Raw genomic sequence first — 11,200 nt, 5'->3', positions numbered from 1 at the left:
CTGCATCTCTACTGCTTTAATTTGGGATTTCTCATATCAGTGTTCAAGAGGATTCTACGAAGGGCTATATATATATATATATATAGAAACACACGATACTATGTTGTAATTTTTTTTTACAAAATTTAAAAATTTGGGTTAGGTCTTTTTTTTTTCTTTTTTCTTTTTTTAAATTACAATTGTTAGAAAATACAAACCTTTGAACCTGGGAAAAAAATGAATAAAATTGTAATTCGCTTTTAAATGAATTAAAAATTATTAGGTGATAAGAAGTGAAAAATAAGTAAAAAGTAAATGAGAACTAGACTTTTCGTCTGAATTACTACTTTGTGCAACTAGTAATATTTAATTGTGTAACTTGTAATAGTGATTGATTGTGCAACTGTAAAATACTAAAATTACTATAAAAACATATTGTAAAGTATCTACTTTGTGCAATTCTTAATGTTTGATTATACAGCTTCTAATGACTGATTGTGCACACGAAAATTATTACCAAAACACGTGACTTTTTTTTAATGTTTATTTGTGTTTGAGAAAAGGTCAAATAGACCCTTAAACTTTAACGCAAACTGTGAAAACGTGTTCACCATGCTTGGTGAACATGGTCCCAAACGACATCGTTTTTACTGGAAAAAAAAATTTAGTTAATGTGTTGTTAACGGCGTTTTGCATTCTATGTTCATATTATGAATTTACATTTATTAAATTATGAATGTTCTGTTATGAGATTATGAATTTATAGTTATGTAATTATGAATTTTCTGTACATTCATAACCTCATAACAGAAAGTTCATAATCTCATAAAAGAAAATTCATAATTTCATAACAGAAAATTCATAATCTCATAAAAGAAAATTCATAATTTCATAACAGAAAATTCATAATCTCATAAAAGAAAATTCATAATTTCATAATTGCACATTCATAGTTTATGAGTGTTGAAGAAACTTGCGCGAAGAGAAAGTAATCGAAACCGCAAAATGTGAATATGAAAAAGAAAAGTCGCGTTGTTAATTAAAAAAAAAAAAAAAAAAAAAAAAAAAAAAAAAAAAAAAAAAAAAAAAAAAAAGAAGAAGATTGGTGGAAGATAACGGTGCCTGGGCACCGTTACCGTTTGGGATCATGGTGAACACCGTTCCATGGCATAACGATTGAAACTTTACCCCAAAGGTCAATTAGGCCCGTAAATTTTAAAAAAGTTCAATTAAACACTTAAACATGTCACCGGTGACGAATTCCGGCCACCAGTGATAATTTCCGACCGTCCAGTCGTCTTCCACTAGAGAAGACGACCAGACGGCCGTCGGCTGTCTTCTCCAATGGAGAAGACAATCTAGATCTAATCTGGATCGTGTCTGGATCGTCTTCTCCACTGGAGAAGGCTGTCATCCGGTCGTCTTCTCCAGTGGAAGACGACCGGACGGCTGGAAATTGTGGCCGGTGGCCGTAATTTGTCACCGATGGCCGGAATCCGTCGTCAGAATTGAAATAACCTGTAATAACATGTCATTTACCGGTTTATAGGCTTCATTAATTGAATTTGATATGTTTGAGTTTTTAATTAAACTTTTTTAAAGTTTTAGAGGTGTATAACCCTTTTCTGTTTGATATGTTTGATATGTTTGAGTGTTTTTTTTTTTTTTTTTTTTTTTGGCGTGATTCCTACCACAATTCCTATATAAACGGTCAACATACTATGGTGTTGCCACACATTTCCCATATGGCGCAGGCATACCCAAATCGTGTCGTGAAATTCAACTCCGCCATTTCAACTTTATTCCTCTTCTTACTCTTACTCATAATTCCATGCCGCATAACCGCAGAATGCTACACATCCATCTTCGCATTGGGCGACTCACTTACAGACGTAGGAAACCGGGTTATTCTCTCAGACGATCCTGCTAATGACCTTCACATGGCCTATCCTTATGGAGAAACCTTCTTTCATCATCCCACCGGCCGTTGTTCCGATGGTCGTCTCATCATAGATTTTATAGGTAATTATATATACTTTATATATGCATTACACTATATTATATACATTTGTCCGCGATCTGTCACTTAAAAATCAACTGAAACAAAATGAATAACACGTGCTTGCTGCACTTTATATACTAATAGCTCTATATTCGGCTTATAGATGAAGCATGCTGCTAATGAGATGATAAAGCATGCTGAAAAAGAGTAAACCAATAGTCTAAGGACTTACTTGTATTTTCCTTTCTTTTTCTGTTATAACTGCTTCTGCCACCATACTTAAGGGGTGATATTTCCCTCCTGGTGAAGTTAGTTCTTTTGTATTCTTTCTCCCACTTTCAATAGACTTCTTCCATCAATCAGCACTCATGTTCTGTGTTCAAGCATTCTCTCTTCCATATCCTGAGATCATGCTCTAAGTTCTCCAACATGGTATCAGAGCTTCATCGAAGCTACGCAGCAGTGGTCACGATGAATACTGGAGCAGACGAAGGAAATTCTAGCAGACAAGACGCCATTCCTGTGAATCAGACTCCAACAAATCAGAATCTGAATCAAAGGAACGAAGAACTTGATGATCCTTACTACATACATGCTACAGAGAATCCAAATCTGGTTCTCGTATCTCCTCTTTTGTCCGAAGTTAACTACACTTCATGGAGCAGATCTATGAAGATAGCTCTTGAGATCAAAAACAAATTCGGCTTTGTTGATGGATCCTTGCCATGTCCAGGAACATTGGATCCAAAATATGGCGTGTGGATGAGGTGTAACAAGATAGTCTGTGCCTGGATCATGAAGTCGATCAATTCCACCATTGCAGAGAGTGTTCTTTACTTTGACATTGCATCAGACATCTGGAGTGCACTCAGCAAGAGGTATTCACAAGCAGATCCTCACAGAATTGCTGAAATCCAGAATCAGATTTTTACAAACGTGCAAGGTAACAAAAGTGTTAATGAATATTTTACAAAGTGTAATTCTCTTTGGGGACAAATGAGTGCTATGAGACCCCTGCCTGTCTGTGAATGTGTCCCTAAGTGTTCATGCACATTGATGAATAAAATTCTGAAGGAGAAACAAGATGATCAAGTCATAAGATTCTTAGAGGGACTTAATGATGAGTATGAATCTGTGAAGTCAGGGGTCCTTGTCATGGATCCAATCCCTAACATGGAAAAAGTTCTGAATATGACTTTGAAAATAGAGAGAAAACTCAATGGAACTATCAGCCAAAAAAGTATTGAACCAGCTCACTCAAATGCTGTTCAAACTGATCAGAATCAGTCCTTAGATGAACAAAGTGTTGCAGCCTTCTCAGGTCCAAACAACAGGAAAAGGTTCAACAACAATGGAGGCAAGAATGTGCCTAAGTGCACATATTGCAATATGATTGGTCATACAATTGAGAGATGTTATAAAAACATGGATATCCTGCAGGCTGGATTGCAGGTTACAAATCTAAGAACAAACAGAGTCAAGATGTCCCAAATTCCTCTGTGAATCAAGTGGGAGACATAGGAATGACTGTAGAACAATTTCAGAGACTTGTGACTCTTCTGCAGAACCAAGGCCAAGCAAACAAGTCATCTTCTAATGCTGCTGTTACTATGCACAATACTGGGGTGAGAACTGAATTCAAAAACAGTCTTGAAGGCTCTACTGAAGGCAAGTTTATTTCTAACCTTCATATTAACAATGCAGTAGATATTATATGGATACTTGATTCAGGTGCCACAGATCATATTGCTTGCTCTTTAGAATACTTTGACAGCCACTGCAAAGTAGATGGAATATCTGTTAAACTACCTAATGGAGAAAATGTGAATGTCACACATATAGGAAACATTAGACTCCATTCAGGCCTTGTGTTGAGCAATGTGTTACATATCCCTTCTTTCACCTTTAATATTGTGTCTGCTAGCAAGTTGACAAAACAAGGGACATGCAAAATTATTATGAACACTGATTCTTGCACCATTCAGGGTCCTCATGGGATAGTGGATGGTTTTGCTAAAGAGAAGAATGGACTGTACCTGATTTCTCAACCCCCTCCTAGAAGGAAGCATGCTGAAATTGATAGGACCATTGAATGTAATAGTCTATCTTTACAATTGTGGCATTATAGACTAGGTCACTACCCTGTGAACAGAATACATTCTCTGAATGGAATAAAAGATGCTCACTTCTACAAACTAGCTAATTTTGCCTGTGATGCTTGTCATTTTGCCAAACACAAGAGGTCTAGTTTTCCTATCAGTATTTCTAGAGCTGAAAATTGCTTTGACTTATTACATATGGATGTTTGGGGTCCTTTTGCTGTTGCATCTTTAAAAGGACAACACTATTTCTTAACAATTGTTGATGATCACAGTAGATTTACCTGGTTACACCTAATGCAAAGCAAATCAGAGGTAAAAACTCTATTTCAGAACTTCTATAGCTATGTTGATACTCAGTTTGACACAAAAATTAAAGCTATAAGGACTGATAATGGCACTGAGTTTATGATGAGTAGCTTCTGCAATGACAAAGGAATTTCACATCAAAAATCATGTGTGTACACCCCCCAGCAAAATGGCATTGCAGAAAGAAAACATCAACACATACTGAATGTAGCCAGGGCTCTTAGGTTCCAAGCTGGTTTACCAATTGAATACTGGGGTCATTGTGTTATGTATGCTTCCTATTTGATCAACAGATTGCCTACAGTCAAGAATGATCACAAAAATCCCTTTGAAATCTTATTTGGGAAGAATGTGGATTATAATCAGCTCAAAGTTTTTGGATGCTTGTGTTATGGATCCACAATTTCACAAAGAAGGAATAAGATGCAACCTAGAGCTAGGAAGTGCATTTTTTTGGGGATTCCTGCTAATGTGAAAGGTTATATTTTGTGTGATATTCTTGACAAGGAAGTGTTTATTTCCAGAGATGTCAAGTTCTATGAACACATATACCCTCTAAAAGAAAGCCATCCAACAAAAGGGTCAGATTCTCCTGAAGCTGAGACATTCAATCCTCCCTTACCTCTAGTACCCATCTCCACTGACATTGACATCACACCTCTAGTACAAAATGATGATCATATCTCTCTTCACAGTGAGGAGACTATGGAAGCTGATGATAACATAAGAAGTGATATACATTCTGGATTGCATGATGAATCTATTCCAGAAGAGAATGAAGGGCAAGAAGATTCTATCAACGAAGGGGAAGAAGTTTCTGTCCAAGCACAACCTAGAAGGTCAGAGAGAACAAGAAACATTCCTGCCAGATTACAGGATTACTTTTGCCACTCAAATAGCAAATCCAAGGTCAGAACTTCTCCACATCCTATCAGCAATGTAATTTCCTATGATTGTCTGCCCCCTAGTCATAGGGCATGTGCTGCATCTATTCTCTCCACACATGAACCCCAAACTTATAATGAAGCAGTAAAAGTTGAAGCTTGGAGGGAGGCTATGCAGTCTGAAATTAAAGCTCTAATTGAAAATAAGACATGGATTCTCACAGATTTGCCAGCAGGGAAAACTCCTATTGGATGCAAATGGGTTTATAAGGTGAAATATAAGGCTGATGGTTCCATAGAAAGACACAAAGCAAGGCTGGTTGCCAAGGGTTACACCCAACAGCTTGGGGTAGATTACATGGAAACATTTTCTCCTGTGGCTAGGATGACAACAATAAGAACTTTTCTGGCCATAGCTGTTGCAAAGGGGTGGGACATCCAACAACTTGACATTAACAATGCTTTTCTACATGGAGATCTAGAGGAGGAAGTATATATGGTTATGCCTCCTGGTTTCCAGAATGATAAGCCAAAACAGGTCTGCAAACTATTGAGATCCTTGTATGGTTTAAGACAAGCTAGCAGGCAATGGAATGCAAAGTTGACAATGGCTTTAAAAGACAATGGCTACAAGCAATCTTCATCAGATCCTTCTCTATTCACTAAAAGCTCAAATACTTCATTCATTGCCTTACTTATATATGTTGATGACATTCTAGTGGCAGGAAATGATCTCAACCAGATTGCTCAGTTGAAACAAAATCTGGACAAGGCTTTTAGAATAAAAGATCTAGGCCAATTGAACTACTTTCTTGGTATTGAAGCTTTTAGAACTCCTGATGGCCTCAACTTGTGCCAAAGAAAATATGCTATGGAGATTTTAAAAGAACATGGTTTTTTGGATGCTAAGCCTGCTCAAACACCCATAACAGCAGGTCAGAAACTCAACAATGAGGAAGGATATCTTCTTGACAAGCCTGAAGAGTATAGAAGGTTGGTTGGTAGACTTCTCTACTTAACAAATACCAGGCCAGAAATCTCCTATGCAGTTAAGCCAGTTTGTGGATAAGCCTAGAAGCACACACCTTATGGCTGCCCACAGAGTCTTAAGGTTTCTTAAAGGAGCCCCTGGAAAAGGTTTGTTCTTCCCAGCTCATTCTCAACTACAACTGCAAGGGTTCTCTGATTCAGACTGGGCAACATGTGCAGAAACAAGAAAATCTATCACTGGTTACTGCATCTACTTTGGGGAATCCCTAATTTCATGGAAGACAAAGAAACAAGCTACTGTGTCCAGGTCATCATCTGAGGCAGAATATAGGGCCCTAGCCTCAACAACATGTGAAATTCAATGGTTATTGTATCTTCTAGCAGACCTTGGACTGAAACATGGCCAGCCAGTTTCTTTATTCTGTGACAATCAATCAGCTATAGCTATTGGGGAAAATCATGTGTTTCATGAACGCACCAAACACATCGAAATAGATTGTCACATAGTCAAGCAAAAGGTATGTGAAAAGAAGATCAAGTTGATGCCCATACCTTCACAACAGCAGATTGCTGATGGATTCACCAAGGCCCTGCCTAAATTGAGCTTTGATATTTTCCATTCTAAGCTGGGGCTTCGAGACATCTACGCTCCAGCTTACGGGGGGTGATGAAGCATGCTGCTAATGAGATGATAAAGCATGCTGAAAAAGAGTAAACCAATAGTCTAAGGACTTACTTGTATTTTCCTTTCTTTTTCTGTTATAACTGCTTCTGCCACCATACTTAAGGGGTGATATTTCCCTCCTGGTGAAGTTAGTTCTTTTGTATTCTTTCTCCCACTTTCAATAGACTTCTTCCATCAATCAGCACTCATGTTCTGTGTTCAAGCATTCTCTCTTCCATATCCTGAGATCATGCTCTAAGTTCTCCAACATATATGTTGCATGGCATATACTTGCTCATAATCTGTTTTCCAAGAATCGACTGAGCTGCTACAACGACATACTGTTTACTCGGCTAATTTACAAAATGGAACTTTAACGTAAATCACATGTTGCAGCGGAGTACTACGGACTGCCATATATGCCTCCATCAGCTGGTGTTATGATGAACGGCGGCATAAACGGGTCGGATATTGAGGGAGGTGTGAATTTCGCGGTCGCCGGAGCTGCTACAGTCGACTCGGCGTTCTATGAAGAAAGAGGGATAAACAATCCCAATACGAATTGCTCCCTCAGAGTTCAGATGGGATGGCTCAAAGAACTGTTGCCATTTTTCTGTGGCTCACCATCAGGTATATACTTGTGCCTGGATATTATATTATGCACGCACACCTCATAATAAATAAGTTAACTGCCTAACTTTTTTCTATATTAGTGAAAAATTATAATAATTATTATTATTAACATGAGAATTGTATGTGTTTCAGAATGTCACGAGAGGCTAAAAAGCTCACTATTTGTGGTGGGACCATTTGGGAGTAATGACTATCGTAATGGACTTTTACAAGGAAAAGATATAGAAGAAATAAGATCATATGTCCCTATAGTTATCGGTGCAATTAGCGATGCCATCAATGTAAGAACTAAGAACATATTTGTGATGTTTTATTGTATGCATATATGTGTTTTATTTACCATCACACTACTCATCATAACAAAAATAAAAATAAAAAAAATTAAGTACCATTCACAAGTAAAAGAACAATAAATTAACAAAGTGGTGTAGATAGGCCTAGGAGACATTGTACAAGTTAATAATTTTGCTCTTTATACTCAAAATTATTTTTTATATCGTATATATATGTTATAAACACAAATTTTATTCTTTCAGTGATTTTTTTTTTACACTCTCATTCTCTAGTAATTTTATATTTATCCTAATTTTTTTACGCCCTCACTTGAATTATACTTTAATAATAAATTAAAAAATGTAGGATTTGATTGAACTTGGCGCAAAGACAATCATGGTGCCCAGCACGTCTCCAGATGGTTGTCTAGCCAGTGTCCTCACTGATTTTGAGAGTAGCAACAAGGAAGATTATGATGAAGATTGTTGGGTTGGGCTTCCCTCCTATGTGGTAAATAGCTCATGTTTGGACCAAGCCAATTTGTATCCACTATATTTTGTTGGACTTCCTCTCATATTGAGCCCTAATTATTATTATTATATTTATATAATATAATAATATTTAATTAGGAATTTTTGGATGAATTAGGTATTATGTTTGATGAGGCGGCAGCAGGAAAGGAAACAAATTTCCTTTTATTCATTCTCTAATCTTCAACATATATATATATATATATATATATATATATTTATATTTGTTCTTGGGAGATGATGCGGCACAGAGAGCAGTAAAGAAAAAGGTTTCTTTTTGTTTTATTCCCTTTTGTTTTTCGGCAGAATAGGTGAAGCAAAAGAAAGGGAATTTTTCGGTTTGTTCTCCGTCGGCAGCGAGAAGAGGAGATCGTTGCTGTGGGTTTGCCATATTCTTGGGTGGTTTATTCATCAAATATTTTGGAGGAAGTGGGATTTTCCCAACAAAGTGGTATCAGAGCCCAGGTTGTTGATTGGGTACATTTGACATGGAGACAAATATGAGTAATATGGTACGATTGAATGGTAGAAATTATCATATTTGGAAGGCCAAGATGAAGGATCTTCTATTTGTGAAGAAATTACATCTACCTGTGTTTGCAACTGCAAAGCCAGAAAGCATGTCAGACGAAGAGTGGGACTTTGAGCACCAACAAGTTTGTGGTTATATTCGCCAATGGGTTGAAGATAATGTTATGAATCACATTATCAACGACACACATGCCAGAAGCCTGTGGGATAAACTTGAGACCCTGTATGCTTCCAAGACAGGCAATAACAAATTGTTTTTGCTAAAACAATTGATGAATCTAAGATTCAGGGAAGGTACATTGATCAATGATCATGTCAATGATTTTCAGGGTGTTCTTGATCAGTTGTCTAGCATGGGCATCAAATTTGAGGATGAGGTACTTGGTCTCTGGTTGCTTAACACTCTACCTGATTCTTGGGAAACACTTCGGGTTTCTTTGACCAATTCTGCTCCCAACGGTGTTGTGACCATGGAGTATGTCAAGAGTGGTATCTTGAATGAAGAGTCAAGAAGAAGATCTCAAGACACCTCCACTTCTCAGTCAGATATTTTGGTTACAAATGATAGGGGGAGAAACAAACAAAGGGGTCAGAAGGGTAGAGATAAAAGCAGAAGTAAGTCAAGGTCATGGCACAAGGATGTTGAATGTTAACAGAAGCAAGACAAGAAAGATGATCACACAGAGAACCAGGTTGAAACAGTTAGAGCAGATTTGCTTCTTGCTTGTGATGAGAACGCCGTCAACGTTGCATGCCATGAGACAACTTGGATTGTAGATTCAGGCGCATCTTACCATGTTACACCAAGGAAGGAATTCTTTACTTCATATACTCCAGGTGACTTTGGAGAGCTAAGAATGGGTGATGATGGTCAGGTGAAGGTGATTGGTACCGGTACAGTTTGTCTTGAGACCAGCAATGGCACAAAGCTGGAACTTAAAAATGTAAAGCATGCACCGGGTATCAGACTAAATCTCATTTCTACAGGAAAACTCGATGATGATGGTTTCTGTTGTTTCTTTGGTGATGGACATTGGAAAATCACTAAAGGTTCGCTGGTTATTGCACGAGGTAACAAGTCTTCTAACTTGTACTCTTTACAAAGCTCTATTTCTGGTGATTCAGTGAATGTGGCAGCAAAAGAATGTGCATCAGAATTGTGGCATAAACGACTTGGCCACATGAGTGTGAAGGGGATTGATTACCTTGCCAAGAAGAAGAAGCTTTCAGGAGTAAAGGAAGCTAGATTGGACAGATGTGTTCATTGCCTGGCAGGGAAACAGAAAAGAGTTTCTTTTATGAGCAATTCTCCTTCGAAGAAGCCGGAGCCACTTGAGTTGATACATTCTGATGTGTGTGGACCAATGAAGGTTAGATCACTTGGAGGTGCATCTTACTTTGTGACCTTCATTGATGATTATTCTAGGAAACTCTGGGTTTACACTTTGAAGCACAAAAGTGATGTGTTTGGTGTGTTTAAAGAGTTTCATGCCCTTGTTGAGAGACAGACAGGGAAGAAATTGAAGTGCATCCGTACTGACAATGGCGGTGAGTATCGTGGCCCATTTGATGAGTATTGCAAAATGCACGGTATTAGACATCAGAAAACTCCTCATAAAACTCCTCAATTAAATGGCTTAGCAGAGAGGATGAATCGGACAATTATGGAGAGAGTCAAATGTATGCTTGATGATGCAAAGTTGCCTAGTTCATTTTGGGCTGAGGCAGTTTCCACAGCTGTTCATGTTATCAACTTATCTCCCGTTATTGCTTTGAATAATGAAGTTCCTGATAAGGTTTGGTGTGGAAAGGAAGTTTCTTATGATCACCTCAGAGTCTTCGGTTGCAAGGCGTTTGTGCATGTCCCAAGAGATGAGAGATCTAAATTGGACTCGAAGACTAGACAGTGCATTTTCATTGGTTATGGTCTTGATGAATTTGGCTACAAGCTGTATGATCCAGTTGAGAAGAAGCTTGTGAGAAGCCGTGATGTAGTGTTCTTTGAAGATCAAACCATTGAAGATGTTGACAAAGTGAGAAAGCCAGTATCTCAAGACAGCGGAAGTTTGGTTGACTGTGAGCCAGTTTCCAGCGAAGATACACATGATGTTGATGAGGTTCAAGAGAATGGCCAGAACGGTGATCTTGTACCAGACAATCAGGATGATACAGCTGATGTGGATGGTCATGTTGATGATGTTGTGCACCAGGAACAAGAAGTTTCTTCGCAGGTTCCAGTTGATCCTCCTAGAAGGTCTAACAGGGAACGGAGACCATCTACTCGATACTCTTCCAGTCAGTATGTG

General features: G+C 38.0%; 1 protein-coding gene across 1 annotated transcript; it reads left to right on the top strand.

Annotated features, from left to right (window-relative positions):
• Positions 1-1,724: 1,724 nt before the first annotated feature.
• On the top strand, positions 1,725-8,678 carry LOC109158721 (GDSL esterase/lipase At1g28570-like). Its single transcript, XM_019306620.1, has 5 exons — positions 1,725-2,001; positions 7,324-7,557; positions 7,693-7,841; positions 8,200-8,322; positions 8,670-8,678. Exons 1-5 carry the CDS (start codon positions 1,725-1,727, stop codon positions 8,676-8,678), a joined length of 792 nt encoding a protein of 263 aa, XP_019162165.1.
• The last annotated feature ends 2,522 nt before the right edge of the window (positions 8,679-11,200 follow it).

This window comes from Ipomoea nil, unplaced genomic scaffold, assembly GCF_001879475.1.
Source record: "Ipomoea nil cultivar Tokyo-kokei standard unplaced genomic scaffold, Asagao_1.1 scaffold2826, whole genome shotgun sequence".
NCBI classification, from domain to species: Eukaryota; Viridiplantae; Streptophyta; class Magnoliopsida; order Solanales; family Convolvulaceae; genus Ipomoea; species Ipomoea nil.
Note: the sequence above shows the minus strand (reverse complement) of the source record. Positions and strands in the feature narration are given on the sequence as shown.

Bases quoted from the DNA above. Each gene is read 5' to 3' on its own strand.
- LOC109158721 (XM_019306620.1), top strand. From the start codon at position 1,725: ATGGCGCAGGCATACCCAAATCGTGTCGTGAAATTCAACTCCGCCATT. The intron at 7,558-7,692 runs GTATATACTTGT...TATGTGTTTCAG, and splicing joins TTTCTGTGGCTCACCATCAG to AATGTCACGAGAGGCTAAAA. The intron at 7,842-8,199 runs GTAAGAACTAAG...TAAAAAATGTAG, and splicing joins CAATTAGCGATGCCATCAAT to GATTTGATTGAACTTGGCGC.